This window comes from Aspergillus piperis, assembly GCF_003184755.1.
Source record: "Aspergillus piperis CBS 112811 unplaced genomic scaffold BO85scaffold_7, whole genome shotgun sequence".
Classification (NCBI taxonomy): Eukaryota; Fungi; Ascomycota; class Eurotiomycetes; order Eurotiales; family Aspergillaceae; genus Aspergillus; species Aspergillus piperis.
Window position 1 is genome coordinate 426,431 of NW_020291597.1, and position 23,692 is coordinate 450,122.

At 51.0% G+C, this 23,692-nt stretch overlaps 11 protein-coding genes and 1 non-coding gene across 12 annotated transcripts; 3 read left to right on the forward strand and 9 right to left on the reverse strand.

Moving 5' to 3' along the window:
- Positions 1 to 1,730: 1,730 nt before the first annotated feature.
- Positions 1,731 to 3,660, forward strand: flbB. The gene is made up of 5 exons (XM_025655132.1): positions 1,731 to 1,941; positions 2,129 to 2,209; positions 2,269 to 2,356; positions 2,415 to 2,963; positions 3,019 to 3,660. The coding sequence occupies exons 1-5, from the start codon at positions 1,920 to 1,922 to the stop codon at positions 3,479 to 3,481; spliced, it is 1,203 nt and encodes a 400-aa protein (XP_025516321.1). The 5' UTR covers positions 1,731 to 1,919; the 3' UTR covers positions 3,482 to 3,660.
- Positions 3,661 to 4,950: 1,290 nt separating this feature from the next.
- BO85DRAFT_468117 (bZIP transcription factor) lies at positions 4,951 to 5,949 on the reverse strand (the record flags this gene model as incomplete). The annotated part of the gene is made up of 2 exons (XM_025662234.1): positions 5,753 to 5,949; positions 4,951 to 5,699 (listed from the first exon to the last, which is right to left on the reverse strand). The coding sequence occupies exons 1-2, from the start codon at positions 5,937 to 5,939 to the stop codon at positions 4,951 to 4,953; spliced, it is 936 nt and encodes a 311-aa protein (XP_025516322.1). The 5' UTR covers positions 5,940 to 5,949.
- A 285-nt stretch (positions 5,950 to 6,234) lies between these two features.
- Positions 6,235 to 7,956, reverse strand: admA (ADAM family of metalloprotease ADM-A; the record flags this gene model as incomplete). Its single annotated transcript, XM_025655963.1, has 3 exons — positions 6,235 to 6,853; positions 6,912 to 7,842; positions 7,893 to 7,956. 3 exons carry the CDS (start codon positions 7,954 to 7,956, stop codon positions 6,235 to 6,237), a joined length of 1,614 nt encoding a protein of 537 aa, XP_025516323.1.
- Positions 7,957 to 8,755: 799 nt separating this feature from the next.
- On the reverse strand, positions 8,756 to 9,774 carry BO85DRAFT_395441 (putative short chain dehydrogenase/reductase; the record flags this gene model as incomplete). Its single annotated transcript, XM_025656958.1, has 3 exons — positions 8,756 to 9,467; positions 9,517 to 9,582; positions 9,635 to 9,774. 3 exons carry the CDS (start codon positions 9,772 to 9,774, stop codon positions 8,756 to 8,758), a joined length of 918 nt encoding a protein of 305 aa, XP_025516324.1.
- A 369-nt stretch (positions 9,775 to 10,143) lies between these two features.
- BO85DRAFT_512480 (alpha/beta hydrolase) lies at positions 10,144 to 11,271 on the forward strand (the record flags this gene model as incomplete). Its single annotated transcript, XM_025664655.1, has 1 exon — positions 10,144 to 11,271. The coding sequence occupies exon 1, from the start codon at positions 10,192 to 10,194 to the stop codon at positions 11,269 to 11,271; it is 1,080 nt and encodes a 359-aa protein (XP_025516325.1). The 5' UTR covers positions 10,144 to 10,191.
- A 368-nt stretch (positions 11,272 to 11,639) lies between these two features.
- On the reverse strand, positions 11,640 to 13,736 carry BO85DRAFT_395448 (eukaryotic translation initiation factor 3 subunit D). The gene is made up of 2 exons (XM_025656959.1): positions 13,423 to 13,736; positions 11,640 to 13,359 (listed from the first exon to the last, which is right to left on the reverse strand). The coding sequence occupies exons 1-2, from the start codon at positions 13,628 to 13,630 to the stop codon at positions 11,807 to 11,809; spliced, it is 1,761 nt and encodes a 586-aa protein (XP_025516326.1). The 5' UTR covers positions 13,631 to 13,736; the 3' UTR covers positions 11,640 to 11,806.
- Positions 13,737 to 15,188: 1,452 nt separating this feature from the next.
- On the forward strand, positions 15,189 to 15,683 carry BO85DRAFT_437581 (hydrophobin family protein; the record flags this gene model as incomplete). Its single annotated transcript, XM_025658623.1, has 3 exons — positions 15,189 to 15,471; positions 15,532 to 15,593; positions 15,642 to 15,683. 3 exons carry the CDS (start codon positions 15,189 to 15,191, stop codon positions 15,681 to 15,683), a joined length of 387 nt encoding a protein of 128 aa, XP_025516327.1.
- Positions 15,684 to 15,819: 136 nt separating this feature from the next.
- Positions 15,820 to 16,987, reverse strand: BO85DRAFT_477106 (GFA family protein). Its single transcript, XM_025662817.1, has 2 exons — positions 16,511 to 16,987; positions 15,820 to 16,431 (listed from the first exon to the last, which is right to left on the reverse strand). Exons 1-2 carry the CDS (start codon positions 16,700 to 16,702, stop codon positions 16,159 to 16,161), a joined length of 465 nt encoding a protein of 154 aa, XP_025516328.1. The 5' UTR covers positions 16,703 to 16,987; the 3' UTR covers positions 15,820 to 16,158.
- A 105-nt stretch (positions 16,988 to 17,092) lies between these two features.
- On the reverse strand, positions 17,093 to 19,183 carry BO85DRAFT_512482 (GMC family oxidoreductase; the record flags this gene model as incomplete). The annotated part of the gene is made up of 7 exons (XM_025664656.1): positions 17,093 to 17,140; positions 17,205 to 17,368; positions 17,430 to 17,766; positions 17,826 to 18,620; positions 18,678 to 18,948; positions 19,008 to 19,089; positions 19,138 to 19,183. The coding sequence occupies 7 exons, from the start codon at positions 19,181 to 19,183 to the stop codon at positions 17,093 to 17,095; spliced, it is 1,743 nt and encodes a 580-aa protein (XP_025516329.1).
- A 516-nt stretch (positions 19,184 to 19,699) lies between these two features.
- BO85DRAFT_512483 (uncharacterized protein) lies at positions 19,700 to 21,275 on the reverse strand (the record flags this gene model as incomplete). The annotated part of the gene is made up of 2 exons (XM_025664657.1): positions 19,700 to 20,024; positions 20,093 to 21,275. 2 exons carry the CDS (start codon positions 21,273 to 21,275, stop codon positions 19,909 to 19,911), a joined length of 1,299 nt encoding a protein of 432 aa, XP_025516330.1. The 3' UTR covers positions 19,700 to 19,908.
- Positions 21,276 to 22,183: 908 nt separating this feature from the next.
- On the reverse strand, positions 22,184 to 22,255 carry BO85DRAFT_t143. The gene has a single exon. It is a non-coding gene; the product is annotated as a tRNA-Ala (tRNA).
- Positions 22,256 to 22,602: 347 nt separating this feature from the next.
- On the reverse strand, positions 22,603 to 23,594 carry BO85DRAFT_437585 (uncharacterized protein; the record flags this gene model as incomplete). The annotated part of the gene is made up of 3 exons (XM_025658624.1): positions 22,603 to 23,036; positions 23,293 to 23,431; positions 23,538 to 23,594. The coding sequence occupies 3 exons, from the start codon at positions 23,592 to 23,594 to the stop codon at positions 22,603 to 22,605; spliced, it is 630 nt and encodes a 209-aa protein (XP_025516331.1).
- Positions 23,595 to 23,692: the final 98 nt, after the last annotated feature.

Below are 23,692 nucleotides of genomic sequence, written 5' to 3' on the forward strand. Positions count from 1 at the left end.
ATTTTATTCTTTCGATCATTCCCCTTTTCACTGTGAAGTTTAATTCCTTTTGATTTCTGTATGCTGTAGGCTGTATCCAGTTCATCTTATTTTATTTTTCAACAATTAATCATCATGGTCGATATTTGATTTTCTTTCTTGGTTATCACATTTATTCATTTTAGTATTCTATTTTAATTTCTTTTTTAGATTCTGCAAATTCACGATCAATTCTGTCACCGACCAATCCATTCCCTTCCCTCCTGTACAATTCCAATTAAAATCTGTGCCTGGATCTATTGTGACTACTAGTGGACGCCCCGGGTGCATGGCAGGCACCAACCACTACTAAGTTGATGCTGCTACTACTAGACTGTAACTAACTAACTAAAGCCGTGTGCCTGGCCTTTGCGCCGACCGCTGGGTGTCTTCTGCTGGGTCCGTGAAGAAAAGGGAAGGGAGATGCAAGCAACGAGCCAATAATGCTCGGGATCGCTAGAAGGCTTGACAGGGTCTCCCCCGTCGATATAACGCCGGCTCGCCTACGGATGACCAACTTAACTTCGGGTCCCAAACGAGTCGATACTTACTATCGTCGCTTTCCATTCATCCAAAACCGAAACTAGTCGACTATCCAGGACAGTAGTGGGTGTCCACTCACTCACTTACTCTCTCTTTTCACTCTTTTCACACACTCTCTCTTTCACTGACTTGCCACAAGAGTATTATTCTTCTGTCTCTTTCTCTTTCCACTCTTCCTCCTCTTTCTTCCTCTTCTTCCTCTCACTCCCTCCCTCCCTCCCTCTCTCTCGCACACACACACTCTCTCCGCTTACCCTCATACTATCTATCTATCTATCTATCTACTCTTTCCCTCCTCCTTCTTCCTCCTCCATCTCGCCTCCCCCTTTCAACCTGCAGCTCCAAGTCTCAACTGAAACTCGCCCTTTTCTGACACACCCCATACTTCCATCCAATCCATCCGTCAACTCCCGCCCACCACACCCGCCGCACCCACTTTTTCCTCTCTCCTACCTTACCTTACTTAACCTAGTACTCCAACAGAGGTACTACTACCACTACCAAGAAACCACAAATCAACACACCAAACTCAACTTATACATTTATCCACCTTGGAACCCACGGACGGTAAACGGGCAACCGGGCAAACCTTCAATTAATCAATAAATCAATTAATCGATATTATTGCCTGACCGTTTTTCCACCCCCGCCAGCCTATTTCCCATCTGCTCCATTCAGATCTCTCCTTTTCCCCTGGTCCAGAGCTCGTGTGGTGGCTCCCCTCCTCCACCCCCCCAAACTCAGGTCCCCATCGGCCGCGCACTTTCGGGGAAAACGTCCGACCCTGCCGGTGCGTATATCTTGTTCCCCAACGGTGGAAGACGCTTGGACAGGAAAAAAATACAAGAGGAATCCACTTGACTGCCAAATCAAAATCCATTTTAAGGCTGACAACGGTCCAGATTGATTGGTTGATTGATTGAATGAATCTCGCTTTCATTTAATCTGCTGTCGGTTCCTCCTCCACCGTCTAGTCCCATCGAATCCTTTCTCTCTTTCTCTCTCTCTCGCGCTCTCTTCGCTTCCCCTCATTCTTCCCGCCTCCGTCCTCCGCTTCGTCGGTGTCCTCCGTCGGCCATCTTCTGATCGCGCCGGTCGCATTTCTCCCAATCACCCTCTTTCTTCATCATCACAACCATCATGACTTCCATAAATGGTGGTCCGATGTCTGTGGACCTGAGTGCGGGCAATCGCCAAACCATGACACCAGAGGCTATGCCAAGTAAGTTCCCGGCTTCCTTTGCCCTGGAGACCTCGCATTGCTTGTATGCCTGTGGTGATACGATTGGCGCCCGTTTTTTCATTCCATTTCTGCTTTTTCTGGGGAACATGTGTGTTGGATACACAGAGCATCCCGGATGGGGGAAAAGGCTGCAGTCGGTACCGTTCGCTCGTAACCTACCATTTCTTGCTTCTGTCATCTGCACTGCCTGCATGTTGTATGACGTGATGTGCTGTACCTACATGTCTTTCCTCATTTCGTGATGTTCTGTTGCTTGTTGTGTCTTGCATCGCTTTGCTGCGCGGAGAGGATCCGGTCAATTGCCCGCTCTGACACTGCATGCAGGCCAACCCAATTCCCGACCCTCAACAATCGGGGCCGACTTCTTCAAGTTCTTCAGTGGCACACAGAAGAAGGTTACTCGAGGTTTGTACTCCCGTGTGTTATCTCTTGTCCGCACTCATTGTAACCGACTCCCTTTCTAGATGGTCAACCGGCCAAACGACGTGGTCCCAAACCCGACAGCAAACCGGCCCTTACCAGACGACAGGAACTGAATCGCCAGGCTCAGAGGTACGTGGCTTTCCCGTCTCTGCATTTTATCTAGGAACAGATGCCAACGACTTTTTAGAACTCATCGCGAGCGCAAGGAACAATATATACGGGCGTTGGAAACGGAGGTGTCGCGGTTGCGAGAGGCATACACACAGGAGATTTCGGCGGCCAACTTGACTGTGGTTCAACACCGGGATATGGTGCAGTCGCTGTCGGACGAGAACACCATCCTGAAAGACATCCTTACGGCCCATGGCATCAACTACGAACCCGAGCTCGAGCGGCGCAAGGCTGAACGACCCACGATCGGCTATCAGTCCAGCCCATTTGCCAGCAGTAGCACGGGATCGCAGCCCACCGGCGTTGCTCCTTCCAATCCCTCGACGAACAACATGTACACCACACCACCGACCACCGTCTCTGCAAGCTTGAGTCCAATCACCACGGGGATCGAGCAGATTGATGTGTCGTCGAGCGAGATGTCACCACCGCAAGGACCATATCAGGCCGCCCCGTGTGACGCCCTAGCGACGCTCGACCAGATCGCGCCAGTGAGCCGGGCACCGAGGCACCCATCGGGCATCTTTGAGGAGCACCCCCAGCTACAGATTGACTTTATTTTGACGTACGACCCGCCACATTTCGTCTAACGGAAGATTGTATGACTGACTGCTGTCTAGATTGGAATCGCCGTGTCGCGAACATACCGACTATCTCTGCCGCCGATCGATCACGGAAGCCGATGACGAGGACATGCCATTCTCGGGTCACGCCTTGATGGCGACCTGCCCGCCGCCCAGTTACATCGCCAACACCTCGAATGAACAAACTTATCCGCATAAGACCTACGATCTCCCTCACGCCAACCTGTCGACCCTTCTCAACCTCAGTCGGCAGCTCGTGACGGACGGACAGATCACGCCTATCATGGCGCTGCAGTGTTTGAAGAATCACGAGCTCTACCGCAGCCTGACCAAGGACGACGTCAAAGTGATCATTGAGACGTTGAACACCAAAGTGCGCTGCTACGGCTTTGGCGCGGTGGTGGAAGACTTTGAACTGATGGACTGCCTGAGCAGTGTTCTCGGAGCCAAGGTCGAGGGCGCCCTTTCCCATCCCGGCGATGAGATGATGTATTCGTGAGCTAAGGGCAGAAGTGGGCGATCTGGATGGAGTTAATGAGGTGATTATTTGGGTTTGGGTAATTGTTCTAACAGGGTTTGCTTTGGCGAGGTGTATATAAAAGCTCTGGGAGCAAGGCTGTTCTTTTCTGATTCTCTTCTTCTGATCTTCTTCTTCCTGTGGGGTTTAACCGCCAGAGCGCACTGGCCATACAACTTGTTAATTTTGAGTGTCTTCTTCTTTCCTTTCTATCAGTGTTGGATCTTGCCCAGTTGATTTAAGCTATACTACCCATTAATCAATAATCACGAGAACCACGAATTGCATACACACCCACCCACCATATATCTCCAATCAAACAAGAAACATAACATAATAATCACACAGAAATAGTAGTAGTAGTAGTAATAGTATCCCCCCTAATCCTCCCCACCACCTCCCTCACCCTCTCCCACTCCCCATCCTTCAAAATCCGATACACCCTCTCCAACTCATCATCATCACCATCCTCTTCTCCCAAACTCTCCTCCCCATTCTCCAATTCCTCTAATGCCCCGCTTCCTTCTTCTAGAATATTGACATAAAACTCATCGACAGATGAAGACTCCTGATACTCATGATATTGTCTCTGCAATCGATTCACCTCCGCCCTCAACTCAGCTATCATCTCCGCTTGCGCAATCGCCTGCCTGTCTTCATCCGCCACGGCGTATTTACATTCGTGCGCGATGTTTCGCGCACTGCATGTTTCGCATGGTTGGAGGCGGTTGCACTGTGAGTATATTCTTAGATTGGATGTGATTGAGGTTTTGGGGGTGGGTGGAGGGGGCAGGGGATTGGGATTGGGAGGGGATTTACCTTGACTTTTCGGGTTCGGCAGGGGAGGCAGGATGCCGTTGGGCGGGATTTGGGGCGGTGGGGGAGGGGGGCGGGCATTATTATTATTATCCCTTTTTCTTTCCTTCGGAAGTGAGTGATTGTTGGAGGTGGATTAGAGTGGTGGGTTAGATAGAGTAGGTAGTTAAGTTGATTAGAATTTAGTGGGTTGGTTGGTGGACGGGAATGAGTAATCTAACCTTGTTTGGTTTGGTGGCGTGCTATGGCTTTGGGTATAGTTTTAAGTATAGTAACGATGGATGAATGAGGTCGTCTACTTCATAATGAATAGTAGATAGTACTTATTAAATTAGACCTAGACTGACAGTGGATTTGGTATTGATGCTGATGTTTGCATATAGAGTGGTATGGTGAGTGAGGTTGGTGTATACTGATGACAGTTGTTGTTGGAATTTGAAGATGTCAAACTATAACTTTAATTTTTATTTGTAGGAATGAATGGAATGTGATGACTGGTGACATGGTATGTGGAGAGTCCAATAATGTGTCATATTATCTATCTCCTTCAAGTCCCATTCTAAAAGTATACTTCATTCCACATACCCCAATCTATGAACCAACAAGACAAGATCCTACATCAAAGCAGCATGCTATCAAAAAACCAACCTCCCCTCCCCCCTCCTCCCCCTCCAATAATCCGTACTCCTCCTCAACCCCCCCAACCCCAGCACCACCCACCTCCACTTCCCCAAGAACGCCTCGGTGACCTCCCAATTCCGTGGATCCCACGGCACGCCCCACACCACCAACGTCGCCCCAGAGTTCCGGGTATCCCAAAACGCCATGAGATCCCGACACAGCTCGTCCTCATCCAAGGAGCCCGTCGCAGCCGCGACAATCAACCGGTCCCGCATCTCGGGGAACGGGAAGAAGTCCAGCCAGGGGTGGTGCGGGATAAGGCGTTGGAGGGGCGTGGGGCGGAGACTCTCCGGGAGGGTGGAGAGATCGATGTTTGGAAATGGGGATGGGATGTTGAAGATTGAGAGGGCGTCGTCGGGTCGGAGGTGCGCGGGTGCCATGCCCAGTAAGCGGATGTTGTCGTTGATGGCTCGGTGGACGTTGAGCCGGGAGAGACTCAGCAGGTGTTCGAGACGGGGGCGGTTGGTGAGGTAGCTTTGGATGGCGAGGGTGGTGAGGGTTTTGTGGATGTGGGGGATGTTGATGTTGCTGGGGGCGAGGGGGCAGTGGTGATTATCTTCTTCTTCTTCTTCTGGAGTTGAATGGGATGATGTGGGGTGGTGGTGGTGGTGGATTGTGGTGGAGGGATGGGAAATTAGGGTTTGGGTTTGAGTGGTGGATGTAGAGGAGGAGGAACCTCCCATAGTGGCTTTATGTTTCTTGCCTGGTTGATATAGTCAGATTAATAACCACGACTTATGTTGGAGAAAGACATACGATAAGCCCGTTGATTCAACCTATTCTGCAGCCGACGACGGTGGATTCGATCGCTGACCCCCGTCCAATCATCTTCAGGCGTCCAGAGATGTTCTAGCTGAGGCATCGGCCGAAGTGTCACAGTGTTTGATGTTGATGATGTAGGAGCTATCGGATCCATTTGGGGTGGTGGTTCGTGTCGAGACATGATGTGGGTTATTGGTTATTGGTGGATGCAAGTTGCTGACACGGCGGAGCTGCAGGCTTATTTATGCAGGGCTAGTCTACCAGTAGTTGACCCACTCGGGGAACGGTGATTCTTCGGTGGTCTGAACGTTAATTTCTAGGCTGAAGTTCTGGAAATGTTGTTCTGATAGATAAGCCTGGGACGGTGGGGCTTTCAGCTTTCATTTTCATGGGTCGGGATTGATAGCTGTGGCGATTATTTCTTAGACTCACTAATAGTCTACTTATTTTGTTGTTCTATGTACATAGCTGTGTAACTATCGGTATATATGATTATTTACTTCTCTAGCGAGAGGAGGTTCGTCCTGTTTATCCACTCTTCTCCTCCCACAACAGCGCCACACAATAGCAATGACTATCCCAAGAAGCAACCCCCCTCCTATACCAGCAGCCAGTCCAATAACCAGCGGTTTATATCCCCCTAACGGACGGCGATCCTCACTACCTTCGCAGCGTCCAGATGGGCAACGCCCACTGCCACTATCGCATTGCGAACCATTTACCAACCGGCAGTTAACGCAGCAGGGATTGGAATTGTCCGCGCAGTTCTCACCGCAATCGCACTCCTCGCCGTCCTCGACAATGCCATTACCGCACTCACCAGCAGGGGTACTTGGACCACTGATCGTAGGTCCTGTATCATTACTATGTACAAGGCAGTCATCCTCTACTCTGCCAGAGCGAAGCAAGGAGCACACTTGTCCAACAGTGCAGGGCGAAAAGGACGTCTGGTAGGACGTGGAAGATGGGTTCATGATATACTGTCCGCCGGCGTCGCAAGAGCTCGAAGACAAGGGGCAACAATCCCCATTCGAAGTGGAGCAGGTTTCAGACTCGCAGTCATGGGTCGCGCCGAACATGTGGCCAGATTCGTGGCTAGACATGCAAGAGAAATTAGTATGGCTCATAAGGTATGATTGGTTAAGGGACGTACGCAAAAACCTGCCACTGATTGGAAGTCCGCGCCACTACATTTGCCCCGGAGTAAGTCGTACAGAGCCCTCCCACGATGGACACACCCACCACATTCCCAGTGGGACAATTCGTCATCAGAGTCCAGTAGGCATTGGGGTCGTAATGCCAGCGTCGCCATGAGGCAAATTGCTGGAGTCGCCAGTCCAGATTCCCACTGGAGCAGGCGACATTCCATGGGGTGTCTCGCTGGGGTGTGTCAGGACATGACTCGTCGCTGATGGTGATGTTGCGGATGGCGAGTGAGATGTTCCATGTCCTCTCGTAGACCTCTGATGCGGTGTTCACCATGCTGATTAGTCCTCGGCGGAGCTCATCTGTGGATGAGAATGCGGCGCGGTAGGAACAATCTGTGGCGAGACCTATCAGAGCGACTCGCCGGGGTCGGGAGCATGTGTTGTCTTGGGTGGATTGCCGGGGGAAGATTGTGTTCTGAGACAGTGTGCTTATAGCATCTCCGGATGTGCTGATTTCCATGTGCGGATAGGAGGGATTGGTCTGCGTGACTAGGTTGATGTGATATTGTTGATCGAACAGTGTGAAGGCTCCCTCGAACAGCGGGCTTGTCCCATCCTGGATGAGATATATGCGTGCTCGTCCTGCCAGATGCCACGCATTGCTGGACGAATTCACCAGGACGTCACCCCGAAACACTTTTTCCCTTTCTCCATTGAGTGATTGGGGTTCTGTGCCGTCCAGATACTCGATATAAGTATCCTGGGCAAGAATGTCCCGGTTCGGTTCCAATTGCAACCGCACCGGGCCACCATGTCCAGGAATCCCTATAGTAATGTCCAGTTGGCTCTTGACCGAAGTAGTCCGTGACTGGGGGTGAATTACGACCTGCTCGAGTCGGGCTGCATATTCTGTGGCTGGGTTTCGAACCGAATGGCCTAGTAATGTAAGGGTAATTCTCACCAGCAGGATTAGATACATGTCATACCTAGAACATTTCGAATTAAATTGAATGTGCACACCACAGTGAGAACATCAAAGAAACTCCTCATGGCAGCTCTGTAGTTTGGTGCAGATCGAATATATTGAGCCGCCCATGATGCTTTGCTTCTTTCAAGATCTGTATAAATACTCCATAATGAAAAGCCCTACCAGTAAACACACAGACATATACATCGTAACGGGCTATACACATCATATCTAGGCAACAGAATACCTTTCTGAAGCAATGGATAGATGGTAGAGGCTGAGCTGCTATCTCCGACGCACGACCCGAACTGAGGCCAGTCCAGTAAGCCAGAACTCCACCGCCATAAGCAGCACCCATCAGAGCTCATGATGCACTGCCACATAAGGGACATTTGTAATCATCCGACTCGAACCAGCATCCGGATGCAGATCGTGATGATGTCGACAGCATGGGTGAGAGAGAGAAAGACCGAATGTGTTGCGTGGATGTGTATTTAGCCAAGCGTGCCAAGATCAATTGGGACATCGCATGGGCAGTGCTAGCCTGACGAAACGATGTTGCCTGAAATTCCAAGTCATTCTAGAAGACACACCGTGGATGAAGAAGTTGGGAGAGACAGACACAGACACACAGCGGAAGAAGATAAACTTGGCTGCTATCCGGCACTAATGCATCTTGCTTACGCCAAGCCAGACCCGCTCTTCACCAATCCATCAATCACCATCCGGGATGCTATGGAGCCGGGAGACCCTTAACCATGGAAGGATACCAACCCTGGTTGATGCTATCTCCGGCCTCGGCCTCAATTATGGTCCATGCGATTAACGTGAATGTTGGATACCAAACATGGTATATTCAATAACTGCCGACAATCTACCGAGCTACACAAACAGCCCTGCCTCCACTGGGGCACTGCAAATCTGCATCTCCTGCACCTCCCTCAGCAGCGCATCATCCCCGAAATCCTCCAAGTCCAAATCCATAAACCCCTTCTCCGCCCACTTCCGAGCCGTCACAAAGAACGAATGCCCATTAACTCTCCCATCTGCCAGGATCCTCAGCAGGCAGCGCCCTGCATCCTCCGCCGTAGCAAACTCCACTCCTGCCCGCTTACAGTGTGCAAATGCCTCCTCGGACAAAATCCCGGTGTGCACATACCACGGGCTAATCACATTGACTCGGGACCCGTAGTAATATGCCGTCCGACGCAGGGAATGCATGATTCCCCGCATCGCCCACTTACTGGCACAGTACTGCGGCGAGCGTGGCACGTCGAGGAACGCCGCGCCTGAGCCGATGAGGATCAGGCAGGTATCTTCTTGCTCTGGGGTAGGCGTGGTTCCGTTCTGGCGGATGAAGTGGTGCATGGCTAGTTTGGCTGTGTAGAGAGGACCTTTGATGTTGATGTCGATGATGCTCAGGTCTGGTTCGGGTAGAGAGTCCGGTCCTGGCTGGAAGATTTCATCTACGCGGTGGATGCCGGCGTTTGCAACCACGTAGTGGATCCGGCTGGTTGGGGAGAAAGTGACTGCTGCTTCGAAGAGACGGACTTGGTCGGTCCAGGTGCCGGTTGAGCAGGGGATAAATTTGGTTCTTGGGGTGGGTTAGGGTAAGATGGGTAGTACTGGGAGGAAGGACTTACCCTGGTAGCTCGGCTTCGAGTTTCTGCCCTTTCTGTGTGTCGATGTCACCGATACAGACGTAGACGCTGTGATTGAGCCTGGATTAGCTGTGAAGAAAGGAAGAGTCGAGAGACCTACCCGGCTGCGACGAGAGCGCGGACATAGGCTTCACCAAGGCCGTTGGCACCGCCTGTGACGATGGCGGTTTTGCCCGCCAAGGAGCTGCAGTCTGCGTCCTGGGAGCAATCGACTGGGCCAGTGTGTACGTAGGGCGGCATGATGAAAGAGGATAGATGTCCGTTGTCTGTCTTGGAAGACGGAAGAGAAGGACAATCGGGGGGTGCCTTTATGTGCTTGCGAAGTGGGGAAGCAGTGATGTCCATGGATCAATGTAGCATGGATCAGACATTAATACAATCTAAAGACATGCAGACAATAACCAACCATAGCAAACCGTTGCAGTGGGTAGCTTACGCCCCACAGTAAGCAAGTCGCATTAGCATGACGAGGCCCAGAAGTGATCTACTTCTCAACTCCATCCAGACATGACAATGCCCTAACGAATATCACGATATTGCAGAGACAATGGCTATAAAAGCCATGTACTCACCTACTTCAAGAACCACAAAGTCATCAACACAACCATCCAACTACCAACCCAAACCCTCAAAGCCACTCTCAGCTTCTGCATCACCATGAAACTCCCAGCCCTCCTCCTCGCCCCAATCCTGCATACAATATGCACCACAGCGCAAAACCTCTCCTACGGCGCCGACAACTTCTACCGAAGTAACCTGGTAACCCTACAACCAGTGACCTTCCCAACGCAATACCAAACCCTCATCGCCGGCAACCTCTTCATCCCCAACAACCTCACCACCACCATCCCATCCCCCGCCATCATCGTGGGCCACCCCATGGGCGCCGTAAAAGAGCAATCCGCCAACCTATACGCCACCAAAATGGCCGAACGCGGCTACATCACCCTGTCCATCGACCTCCCCTTCTGGGGCAGCAGCACCGGCACCCCCCGCAACGCCGTCTCACCCGACCTCTACACCGAAGCCTTCAGCGCCGCAGTCGACTACCTGGGCAGCAACACCACCACCATCACCACCATCCCTTCCATCCCCCACCCCATAACCATCAACCGCAACCGCATCGGCGTGATCGGCATCTGCGCCAGCGGAGGCTTCGCTCTCAGCGCGGCCAAAATCGACCCGCGCATCAAAGCCATCGTCACCGCCAGCATGTACGACATGGGCACCGTCAACCGGCAAGGGCTGCGCCACTCGCAGAACCTCACCCAGCGTCAGGAAGTGATTGCCTCCGCTGCGCTACAGCGCTGGCCTGAGTACGAGCATCCTGGCGGTGCGACCAATCCCATTGGATATACTGGCGGTACGCCGAACACCCTCACGGCTAATGCTAGTGCTGTGGACCGCGAGTTCTATGACTTCTACCGCACGGTGCGTGGCGAGTTTACGCCGCTGGGTTCCACGCCGGAGTTGACGACGCATCCGACGGTGACGAGTAACTTGAAGTTCATGAACTTTTATCCCCTGCAGGATTTAGATGTCATTGCGCCTAGACCTGTGCTGTTTATTTCCGGGGATCAGGCCCATTCTAGGGAGTTTAGTGAGAATGCGTATAGGGGGGCGAGCGAGCCGAAGGAGTTGTTGTGGGTGCCTGGGGCTGGACATGTTGATTTGTATGATCGTGTGGAGTTGATTCCGTGGGAGAGGATTGAGGGGTTCTTTGGGAGGAATTTGTGATTTTAATTGGTGGGGAGGGAATGATTGGTGGTGGTGGAGGGGAAGGGGGATGAGGTTGTAAAGTAGTTGTGGAGGATAAGGATGGATGTTAGGGTTAGATTGGGGGAGTTGTTCGGAATTCGAGTATATTGTTGTGGAGATGGTGTGCTGTGAAATATTCTAGAAGTATTCAATGCTTTGAAGGGACTGTAAATATGCTCCTTATTTTATGACACATTATTGAGTCCATCCACATACGGCTGTATTTGGGGTGGATAGGGGCGAATATTCGAATTGTTGCGTAATTATTCCACTTGTAGTTTACTTATAGTGTGCTTGTGTGAATCTACTACTTAATGTCTGCTTTACGTGACTGCAAGGTAGGTAGTGATGTAGAAATCTACTGGGCTGCGTGCGTCGTGCGGTTGAATTATAATCTGTAGAACATAATGGACAAACTCTATGTTGAGACGTCGTTCGTAACTAACTTTTGAAAGCAAGGACAATCAATATGCACATGAGATAGAAGAAGATAAGATCATAACGTGGCTTCCGTTTACTCATCAGCCTCCTCCTCAGCACCCTCCTGCTCCTCAGCAGCGACCTCCTCTTCCTCCTCAAAGGTGGTAGCAGGGACGCTGTACAGACGCAGCACAGGACGGTTGGGGTCCTTGATAAGGACGTACTTGGTGACCTTGTCCTCATCCTCATCGGCATCGAGGGCACGGATACGGTCAACAATAGTACGGACGATACCCCAACCGTTGCTGAGGTTCAGGTTCATCTGGGCAGCCAGATCACGGGGCTTGTAGCCGACAACACCGAGAACGACGTGACCAGCGGCAGAGCGGGGGTTAGCACGGGAGACGAAACCCAGCTTCATGCCGTCAGCCTTGGCGAGGATGGCCTGAGTGGTCCAGCGGGCGAGCTTGACGCTGTTGTTCTTCATCTCAGTAGCGACAACGGCACCACGCTGAGACCAGAGCTTGCTGCGCCAGTCGAGAGCGCCACCGGAGCCCTGGGCCTTGCTGTCGAACTCGTTGAGGGCCTTGACAAGCAGCTGCTGGTCCTCGCCGTTAACGGGGTTCTTCATGAGGGCGTCGACCTCGGTACGGACGATCATGTTGACGGGCTCGTCATCGCGCTCCAGGGACAGGTCGAAGCGGCGGTACTTGTAGGCCTTGGAGGCGAGGGGCTCGGTCTCCTCGGCGGCGTTGTAGAAGGGGTTGGGGTGGGCCAGGGAGACCTTGCTGTCCTCGGACTCGACGACGGTCTGCAGGGCGAAGTTGTGGTTGATGAAGGTGGCCTCCATGGCCAGGGCGCTGGGGGTGTTGATGGCATCCTGCTTGTTGGCGGAGTCGGCCAGCTCAAGGGGAGCGTCGGCGGCGTTCTCGTTGACGGTGACCAGGTCCAGGGAGGCGCCTTCGCGCTTGTCGAAGTAGATCTTGTTGCCCTGGTGGACGATGACAATGTCCCAAGAGTAGACACTGCGGGGGGCGCACATGAGCATAGACAGGATATCCGAGGTGGCGAAGATGGTGGCCTCGTTCTTCTCGGCCAATTCCTGGATGACGGGGTCCTGGGTGGTGGTGACGTTGTAGGCGGCACGGTCGAGGGACTGGAGACGGCGCTCGGCGTTCTTGACGGGGGCCTTGTCGTAGGACCGGTCGTAGTGGTAGAGGAAACCGTACGAGTCGACGTCCTCACCCTCGGGGGCCTCGAGGTTCAGCTTGGACAGACGGCTGAAGTCAACCTCCTCCAGCATGTTCCAGTCGGGGCGGACGTTGACCGAGGGCTCACGGGTGCGCTGGGGCTTGTCGTAGTCCTTCCAGCCGAAGCGACGGCCACGGTTACCACGGCCGCCAGAGCGGTTGTCGTAGTAGCGGTCACCACCCTGGCCACGGCCAGCACCCACACGCTGGAAGCCGGCGCGACCACCGCGCTGAGCACCACCGCGCTGGGCGCGGCCACGGAAGACGGTACCACCGCCACGACCGAAGGTACGCTTAGCGGAGCTGCGGGTGTTGTCGACAACGGAGAAGGAGGATTCGTCTTCGGCGACCTGGACGGCGAAGAGGCTGGAGGAACCGGCACCATAGACTTGCTGGTCTGGAGGAAACAGAGTTAGTTACTTTGTCTTGGCTTGGCTGGATATATTAGGATATGGTATACCTCTGTAGTTACGGTTGTAGGCCTGGCGACCGGCACGGTTAGGGTCCTTGGACTCGGCAGTCCAGTCAGCCATACGGCCCAGCTTGTCACCCTTGGAGAAGGGAGCGTAGGGGACGCCCTGCAGCATGTTGTCGCTGGCGGTAGCGGGGCCCCAGGTGTCTTCGGCCGGCAGAGCGGCGACGATGTCTGCGATGGAGATGGGAGCCATGATGTCTGACTTATGGATGGCCCTCAGATAATAGAAATTATAGAGGAAAGAGAAAAAAAACCCAGCGGGGAGAGTCTGGGGAAGATGGGAGGGGAGGATCGCAGACGGCGGATATTGACCGACTTGGGCTTCACTTTCGACTTTGCACTTTTTGTGTCGCGAGTCTGTGGCGCAACAAGGCTTGGCATGAGCCGCATGCACCGCCACAGATACGATAACAGTCAGGTGATTGCATAACAACTATGCAGTAATCACATGCGTGCTGAGTAAGGTAGTATTGCATTATATGTTATGCAAGCTATCTACGGTTCTCCAGTAGAATTGCTTTTTGTCTTATCATCATCCAAATTCAAGTTATGCCCGCTTATCGCTCATGTAACTAAATGCATGACAACATACTTGATAGATCGACAATGAATTTACTAATTGCTCAACTAACTATTGGCTTCTCCCATCCCTCAGTCCGGTTAAATCTCCGATCCCATGCGAACTCTATTGCATCCGGCGAACATGTCAATAGGATCTGCTATCTGAGCGCTTGGCTCTATACCCAATGTGGATTTACGTAAAGGATCGTCTATCAGTGCCCCCCAATTGCAAGGCTGAGAGTGATGCTTCTGAGATTCAGCTGAGATCGGGGTGTTCGATCAGGGATTGAGGCTCGATATGGCCCCTGTTCCTGCCCTGTTCCTGTCCATGAAGATCCTCGGTTGCTGAAAGGGAATCATCAAGACTGTCTAAGCCTGCCTTCCCTTGCGATATTAGCTACGAACTTCACTAGTACCTGAGGATATGCGGCCTGAATGCAGTGAAACGCTCTTCTAAACCTCCGAGAAGCAACTAGTTCTTCTATAGCTTATTCTTGATTTCTGACCGGCTATCGCGCATGCCTCTTGTCCTTGGATGGCCAGGGTTGTGTCTGATTCGCCACCAGATTGAGGGCTACTTCGGTTCAACTGATAAGACGGCTTTCCTTGACAGGCAGGCGCTTTTCAGCTGGTCCCAGATTCCGGACTATTGGATTCTAACTCTCCCATGCAGGTACGGTCTTCCCCAGAATGGGGAATGATCGATCGACTTCTCCACAGGGTCCCTCGCTTGCAGCGGTACCTGCAGGGGAACAAGGTGCCACAGACTATGACTGGGCATCCTTTCTCCGGAGATCCTTCGGCTTAGACTTCCATACTGCAGCTTCCGGAAACCGGCCACAATTCTTAGGTTGCCCAGCATCGATCTATCAACATGCGACTGGCTTTTGAGGCAATGTCCATCGGTCCTCTCGACCGAGTGTGACTGAACGAATGACTCGAGATAACCATCAGGCATCTGATTGGGAATTTCCATGGAACTATACAACTTTGACATTCAGCTCACTGCTATTATTTGAATTTGATCCTTAGTAATTGACCTCTGCTCAAACCTATAAAGGACGCTTGACTTCCTCTACAATTTCTCCAACATCAGACAAAAGCTGAACACTAGAATACAAAGACATTCTTCTACAATACCAGCAACACTCATTCTCCTGCATCTTTGCAAGTCCATCACCATCATCACAATGCAGTTCACCACCGCTCTCTCCATCCTGGCCATCGCCACCACCGCCGTGGCCGTCCCCGCCGCTCAGGACAGCACTGCGTCTCTTGAGTCTCAGGTGAAGGAGGTGGCCGCTCAGCGGGGCACCTCTGATGGCACCATTAGCACCGTCACGGAGGCACAATGCGTTCCTCCCATTCTGTGCTGTGGCTCCCTGACCACCCCTCTTGACCCTCTTGTCGACCCTATCCTCTTGGACCTGGGTATTGATGCTTCCAACATTGTTGGCTCCATCGGTCTTCTTTGTACGTTACCAGCTACTCTAATTTTCAATATCGGGTGTCTGTTTACTAACGAGAATACAGGCAAGGACTACGACGACAGCTGCTCGTCGGAACCTCAGTGCTGCACTGAGATCAACCTCTTGGTAAGTTTCCTCCTACGGAGGGATGATGTCAGGCTAACGACAGTGTAGAACGGTCTTCTGGCTCTCGGATGCTCTACCCTGGAGCAGTAAATAGTTGGAACTATGGATTCTGGGCTAGTCTGCATGGAGGGGGCTGTACTATGATGTGAAATTAATCCTGTCGGGCCTATTGAGTCCGTCTGTTAGCGATACTTAATTTAATAGCATATATGAAATTTCTTCTCAGCTCCCTTTACCCTTCAGCATAGTTCGTGGAGTGATGCATTAATGCCCAAGTATGAAAGAGAAAACATCACTCTGATCACGTTTACTAGTCATCATTCTCACAGCAGTCAAGCTTAATCCGTTCCCCGTCTTCTACCTGACAGTGACATGGTTGTCTCTCTTCTGTTGATATTTCTGAAGCCGTATTTCCAAGATATGCCAACATCAATCTCGAGTATACAAACCATCTATATACACTCCACCCTCCCAATAAAAAAGACCAAAGGATATCATCTCTCCCTCACAACGGCCTCCAACCCCCATCCCCCCCGCTACTCACATCCCTCAAGAGAGACAACCACTAATCCATCTCCAACGCCTGCGTCCCCTCCACCACCGGCAAATACTCCCTCCTCTCCTTACACCAAAACTCCACCTCAGGCCTCCACTTCCTGCCCGCCTCCCCATCCATCGTACCGGACGGCACAACCACGAACCCCTCGGCCCGACTACTCGTCACATACACGGGTGATCCACAAACGCGACAGAAGCGTCGTTCCAAAGTATTTCCCGAGTCCACTTTCGTGTCTTTGAAGCTTTGGATGAGTGATTCGCCGGATTTGATGGTTAGTTGCTGACACACCATTAGCTTAGAAGATAAAAAAAGATGTGTTGAAGAAGAGGGAGATTGTGGGGAGGGAGTGGGAACTAACAGATTCTTTCATAAAGCTGTTGGCCATGAAGCTGGAGCCTGTGAACTTCCGGCAGTTTTCGCAGTGGCACATTACTCGTTTCATGGGTTCGCCGGTTACTTCGTATTGGATGCCGCCGCAGAGGCAGCTGCCGGTGATGGGTTCGGGGGCGGTGGTGGTGGGGGATGAGGTGGAGGTGGAGGTGAGATCCATGGTTATGATTATGATTTTTGGTTGCAATTAGTGAGGGGTTATTTTTAGGGTTGGATTGGATTGGATTGGATTGGATAGGAATAAAAGTAGAATAATAGTACTGGGATTCTTGTCCGGGGTTATATGGTAGGTGGTATATATGGAGAATGATGGAAGGGAAGAAAGTAGCTGACAAATAAGCTTACTGACAAGTCTCGCTGATTAATGCTGACTTGAGTGTCTGGCGATTCTATTTCCGCTTTTTATGGGGAATGAATTGAATCGATAGTAATATTTCTACGTGAGTCACTCTGTATTTCGTGTCAGATATATAATTCATATGATATTCTATATCTTTTCATCGTGGCCAATGGTTCAAGTTAAGTTCAGCAATGCTGCTATCGGTTTCCATCAGCTTCGATAAAGCGCCGGATAAGCTGCCTTAATCATGTCCGCGCCCTAGCGTTGTTTCAGCATGTATCCTTCAACGAAATGAGATTCTGGATTGGGGGTGGTGACTCACCTTCTCCCCGATCATATACACGGCATTCTGAATCCGACAGTCAGGAATCAGAGGAATAATGGATGCATCCACGACGCGAAGATTCTGCACGCCGTGGACGCGCAGCTCTGGGTCCACCACGCCGTGCGCAATGTCCTTGGACAATCGGGCCGTGCCGCAGGGGTCTATGACGTGAACATTAATTAGTTGCTGTGCGGGTACATGCTGAGTGGCAGAGTAGCTTACGGTATCCCGTCTGCGACCGTTCCAAGATCATTTTGTTCATCGCTTCATCTGAGTGTCGGGGCATGGGCCACGGATAGTCTTGGCCGATAATCTCTTTCATCCCATCTCCGGTCATGAGGATATCGTCCACGAAACGGACGCCCTCTCGCAAGGCTAGGATGTCAAGTTCATTAGAAAAGAAGTTCAGATTGATGTATGGCTGTTGGTGTGGATCGGCTGAATTGAGCTTCACTTCTCCGTTTCTGGACAGCGGGCGGAGAAGATCGACGATGACGGTCAGCCAGTCGCCTTCGGGGGGAACGGGGAAGTGCCATTGGAAGGCGTCGGAGAACATTGGCTACAGTCCATCAATATCTTCCTGTTAGTTGACCTGGAAGGAGGGGGAGGGCGACTTACCACGAAATCAATCTCAAAATGCGGCTGTCCCTCCGGTCCAAATGGATCCTTACCACCATTCCGCGCCTTCGCCTCGCGATACTCCTTGTATCGCTCCAAACGGTCATCAATGCGTGGCAGACCTACCATTTCCAACAATCCACTACTAAAGGGCCCTTTCTTGCTAGTGCGGTACTTCTGCAAAGCAGCGCTCTGTGCAGGACCAGCGCGGAGAAGGTGGTTATCGAGACCAGTCCCATCCTTTAGCCGGAACACATGAGCAAGAATAGGGTGATCATGCAGGTTCTGACCGACATGTTCCGACTGCACAACCGATTCAATACCATGACGAGCCAGCTCTTCTTTGGGACCAATTCCAGAGAGCATCAGCAGCTTCGGCGTCTCGAAGACGCCGCACGCGACAATAATCTCATACTTGGCTGTGAAGGTCATTTCGGTCCGATCGGCGCCACTGACAGTGACGCTCGTCGCCTTAAGGTTGTCATCGAAGTTGATCTTCTTCCCGATCGCAGAGCTCAAGATGGTCACGTTCGGCTTATCGGCCAGATATGATGCACTGGTCGACCGCATCCCACCGTAGATACTGTTGACACAGTGCGTCAGACCCTCCATTTTACCGGAGTAGATGTCCTCGCATGTCTTCTGGCCTTTGCTGGTCCATGCTTCTGTCAGGGCATCGCGAAAGGTGTGTAGTTCGGGGACGAGGTCTGCGTGAGATACATGCAGAGGACCGTTGCGGCCGATCTTTGATAACTCTGAGGGGTATAGATTGTCGTCGTCGTGGTAGGTAGCGGGCTAGTCCAGCACATAATTGGCATAATCATTCCATTCCTTGTTTCATTCATAGCTTACCTTATTGAAATACTCCTCACACCCATCCCAACTCCAAGAAGGACCTCCATATTCGGCCCACGCATCGAACGTCCCCTTACTACCCCGGATCCAGGTATAGTAGTTCAAAGAGCTACTACCACCGAGCACCTTGCCCCGGGTGTTGGGCTTCTCTACCCGTTCATAGTAGGGTCGGTTGATCATGGTGGACTTGTACGCCCAGTCATATTGGCTGTCACGTAGCCCAAAGGCAGATGCTGGTGTGGTTATTTCCGAGATCTCGCTCGGATTGCTGATTGTGGTCAGATTGGCACAGTAATTGGTGGTTGGTTGTCGAGAGGGCATACATACCTAACGCCTGCTTCAATGACCAGGACTCTCACGTCCGGGTTCTCGGCCAGCCGACCGGCCACGACATTTCCAGCTGTGCCGCCTACTTCCTGTCAGACAAAATCAAATAGTGGATTTAGAGAGAACATACCGCCGACGACGACAAAGTCAAAGCTATCTTCAACAGGAACTGTCATTGTTTAGGAGCAGATGATCGAGATATAATCGGCGAACTAACCACCTGGATTAAGTTTCTAGTACTATAGTATGTTAACACTACCACGTCGGTAGTATTTATGTAGCCCAGATAGTACTGACCAGGAGTTATGTATTCATTTGTGTCGAGAATGACGTATCCCGGCTGCTCCACCAGCGCGCAAGCCGCGCAGACAACTTATTTTGTAACTTCATGACTTGGTACTAAGACATGCCGATCCCCGAGTTATTTCCGTCTTATCAATATTGTCAATGTGGGGTGTATGTAACTCGTCCCTGCTTTTCTTAGGCACTGAGTGTATGACAATGGAGTGGGTGGCTGATTGACCCACTCATCTGCCGGACTAACGGCTGCTGAAGCTTGATTTTCCTCGAGCCCTGTGGTGATCCGGTGGGACCAGGTCGGATGGATCGGATGCTGATGCTGAAGGGGAGGAAGGTGTCTTTGAAGCAAGCAGGTTGGGGATCTTACCTGTAGATATACTCATCCATCTAAGAGGACCTTGGTGGTGCTGTTAATAATCGTGGGTCCACTCGAGTATACTTTTAGCATTATGTGAAGTCCCCTCGGCTACCTCTACGATGACTACCAGAACAATTTTCTCAGAACGGTCAATTTCTTCGAAAGGGAGCCAAGCAACTACCACATCTCAGTTTCTCGCTAAGTCACTACATATCAATCTTTGTTTCTTTCTCGACGAACCTCTCACGGAGGACCGAGAGTACGAGGAGGAGATCGGTAACTCCATCGCAGTTCATCCAGTACGCCATACTTCAATGTCACTGCCAACGATGCAAAACACAGCCAAGCAAAGTATGGCGCTGCCGGAGGGTCAAAAAAACCGGTGATACTTGTAATATGAGCCCGCAGCCGAAAAATGCAAGTGCACCACTCTTCTCACGTTTCCATGATCTGTCGAGATCGGCAGAGTCTCTGTTAAGGTTTCCGACATCATGTAGTACCACTTGCTGTGGCAATGATACAAAATTGAACCACGCATAGCAGGCACCTTCGTCCGTATGCCCTTTAATTATCAGCTTCCCCACTCCATCATCGATGGTCATTCTCTCTGCAATAGCGAAAGTCCTCTTTGCCGGAACCAGCAAGTGGAATATCACGTTATCTGCATTTTCCGGGTCTCTCTTTCGAAGCGACCGACGGTTTTGCCACATAAGAAGGAAAACAGCCTCGAGATCGGAGCACATCCCGCCAAATGAGGCTTGTAAGGGCCTCTTTTGGACCTGTGTCCTGAACTCTTCGTTGGCACTGGTTGTCGGATTGAAGACATAAAAGGCATGACGTCCATCGGCCTTTCCTCCGCCAACAGTCTTAGTTTCATTGTCGACGAACTTGTAGATGAAATATCCGAAGCCGTGGAACTTCCAGCCCTGGACCATTGGTGTCGCCTGATAGCTTGTCTCATCAGGAATGTCCTTGGGGTTTAATCCGATGGCCCGTAACTCCTTCGCTTTTGTCTGTATAGTAAGGGCCGTAGTCGACAGAGCACAGGTAGCAAAGACGGCGGTAAATTCACGCCCAGCATTGAAGGAGTTATTGAAGACTCTGAACACTCGGGGTCCGCCTCTAGAGAAGCTGTTTATTGTTTTGTTAATGACCTGTTGGCTTTGATTATCCTGGTGGATTCCAGCTACGTACCCATCGGAGCTGTGTTGAATCTTGTACTCTTCACTGCCATCGGAACCGGTACTTGATACCACTTCTGGAAGATCCCCGGCAGCCGCTGCGAGATTGCGGAGTATCTGTATCATCGTCTGATCCGAGATGTCATTTGGTTTATTTCTGACGGGCTGGGACGTCTCCGAAGTGTTCTGAGAAACGGCTCCAAGGATGCGCTGGGCTGTACGACCTGCAGATTCAGCGAGACTATAAACTGGCTTGTTGAGGAGAATTGCAAGGGCTTGTATGAAGTTGTGCCATCCTACCGCAGCAGGATTCATAAGAGGCTTCAGGTCATCGAAGAGTCTGACATAGGCTTCATCGCGAGAGGTGCCGGGATAGCGCTGCTGTATGAGGCATTCTATCCCTGTCGCATTCACGATGTTGGCAGACATCTAGCCAAGAGTTCAGTATGAAGCAAGTAAAATGTTGGTCACAAAAGGATTCAGCTGCGGTAAACTGTGATGGTCACACAAGCGAGTCAGAAGGTGGAAATCTCGATAATTAAGGGTATAGTACATGTAAGTCGAAGAAAGTATTACTCTGAGAATGCGTGTCGATGTGGGGACAAAATCAACGATGTCGGAGAAATTACAAGAGTGAAAACGGAGGGGAAGTAGTATGGCTGCGGTGCAGCACCCCTCAGCACTTGTATTGAAGACATCCGGCCCAATCAATCAACAGAGGGTGAGTGGCTTGGAACAGTAGATAAGCATGGTTCAAGGCAGCAGCGGCAAGAAGCACTGCATGGGATAGATCCAGTAGATGACTTGTGCTGTATATCGCTGATGCAAAGTAGCATGAGGCGGGAGGTCAGAGGTGTGCTATTGAGGAACACGGCCTTGTTGGTTAGTCTCCATCACCCTTGCCTGAGAGACTCTCTTTCTGCATCCTAAGTTATCATATGTGGCGGTACTTTCTCATGGAGGTAGATCATTCCATAAGAATTACATATCATAGTCGTCACTTCCCTTTTTGCTTTTCTTCATTTGTCCGACTGAGTAAGAGACTTCCGCACCCATGATTGCCCAAGAAACTTATTTCTGCCCTAATTAGGTGCTATGGCAGGCAGCTACATGCTATTACTATTGGCGAATATATAAGTTCATCAGAACGATAGGGAGAGAGAAATAGGCTACCAAGTATAGGTGACGATGTCATACTATCGCATCATTCCAGTATCGTGGCTCATGGCTGGTATCATAGATGTCTAAACAGACAAACAAGATAAACTTAGATAAACTTCACTATTCATCTTCAGTAGTCTCATATATTCTGGGCGGAAGATAAAAACACAAAAACATGGAGCTGCGGGGAATCGAACCCCGGACCTCTCCCATGCTAAGGGAATATTATACCACTAAACCACAGCCCCATTTGTTGAAGAACGGGCTCACTATTTTACAATATATTCCAAAGCTACCATTACTCACGATTTTTGGTCATGACAATTACACCTTTTTTTTTTTTTTTTTCTTGAGATAATGACAATATTAGCTATAATATTCAATCATACTTCAATGCAGTTGATTTGATCATTTCACCTGATAATCCATATCCTGAAAAAGATAGTGCTTCTGATATGGTATGCATTCTTTCCTATCGACCAGGCTACCATCGAAGTTTATCCAGTTTGCCTTCCACAAATATATAACCTCCACTCAAGACATCGATATACTACTTCCACTGGTCAATCAACCCACAGTAAGTTGAACCGCACTCTCATCCCTCCCACCCATCAACCACCCCAACAACCCTATCCTCCTCTGCCTGAATACTATCATCATCCCCCAACGCGTCCTGATCCCCGTCCCCATTCCCACCCTCACCACCCCCATCCTCAAACACCGTCCAATTCCCAACCCCAGTCCGATAAACCACCTCCCCAATCTCCAAACCACCCGGCGCAAACAACACCATCCCACTCTCCAACCTATAGAACTCAGTTCCTCCCTCGGCCTCAACATCCCTCCTCGCAGGCCCCCTCTTCGTATACTCATTCCCATCATTCGTGCAATTCGGCCTACTCTTACAGTACTGCAACCGACTGGCATTCGTAAACGAGACACTAAACCGACACGGTGCAGTCCCATTACATCCCTTGCCTTGGAACTGTCCGCGCGAGTTGTAGAAGTTGCGGAGAACTTGGCCTTGGGCTGCGCGCCGATACATCAACCCGTTAGCTCAGGATAACTAGATAGTTAGGAAAACCTTGGCTTGGTAAGGTAGGGTGGGTTTGAACGTGCCGTTATTGTATCGTGCTAGAACGCAGCGATTAACTTGCCCGCCTCTGTCGGACTCCCGCACGGATCTAAACGGGTACTCGTCGCATTGGTAGCCTCTGCCGTAGGGGGATTTGCTGCACCGGTTGGAACTACCACAGCCGGCTTCGCGACTGCGGCGATCAGAGACTTGTCGGCTGGGTTTGTCCCAGGTTAGGGTTGTGCCGAGGCGTTTGCATTTGGTGCCTGGTGTGGTTAGGGGAGATCGATGTTGGTGAGATGTATGTTTGGGGGAAGGGGGGTACCGAAGCACATGTTTTGGCATACGTCTAGTTGAATGTAGTTAGTATATGGTGTATTGGAAGGCAGTGAATAGAAAGGAAAGGATTTTTTACCGCCGACATGGGCGTTGTCGCAGTTGAAGGCTACACTTACTGCCGAAGAGAGGGTAAAGAGAGCTAGAAAGCCAAGGAAGAGGAAGAGTTGCTTCATGGTGCCCTGGGATGATGCTCAATGGCTTATGTATAAAGATGTGGGGGTGGGTAGGCTTCATATTGGAGGCTTTATACTGCCGATGTTCGGAGGATATT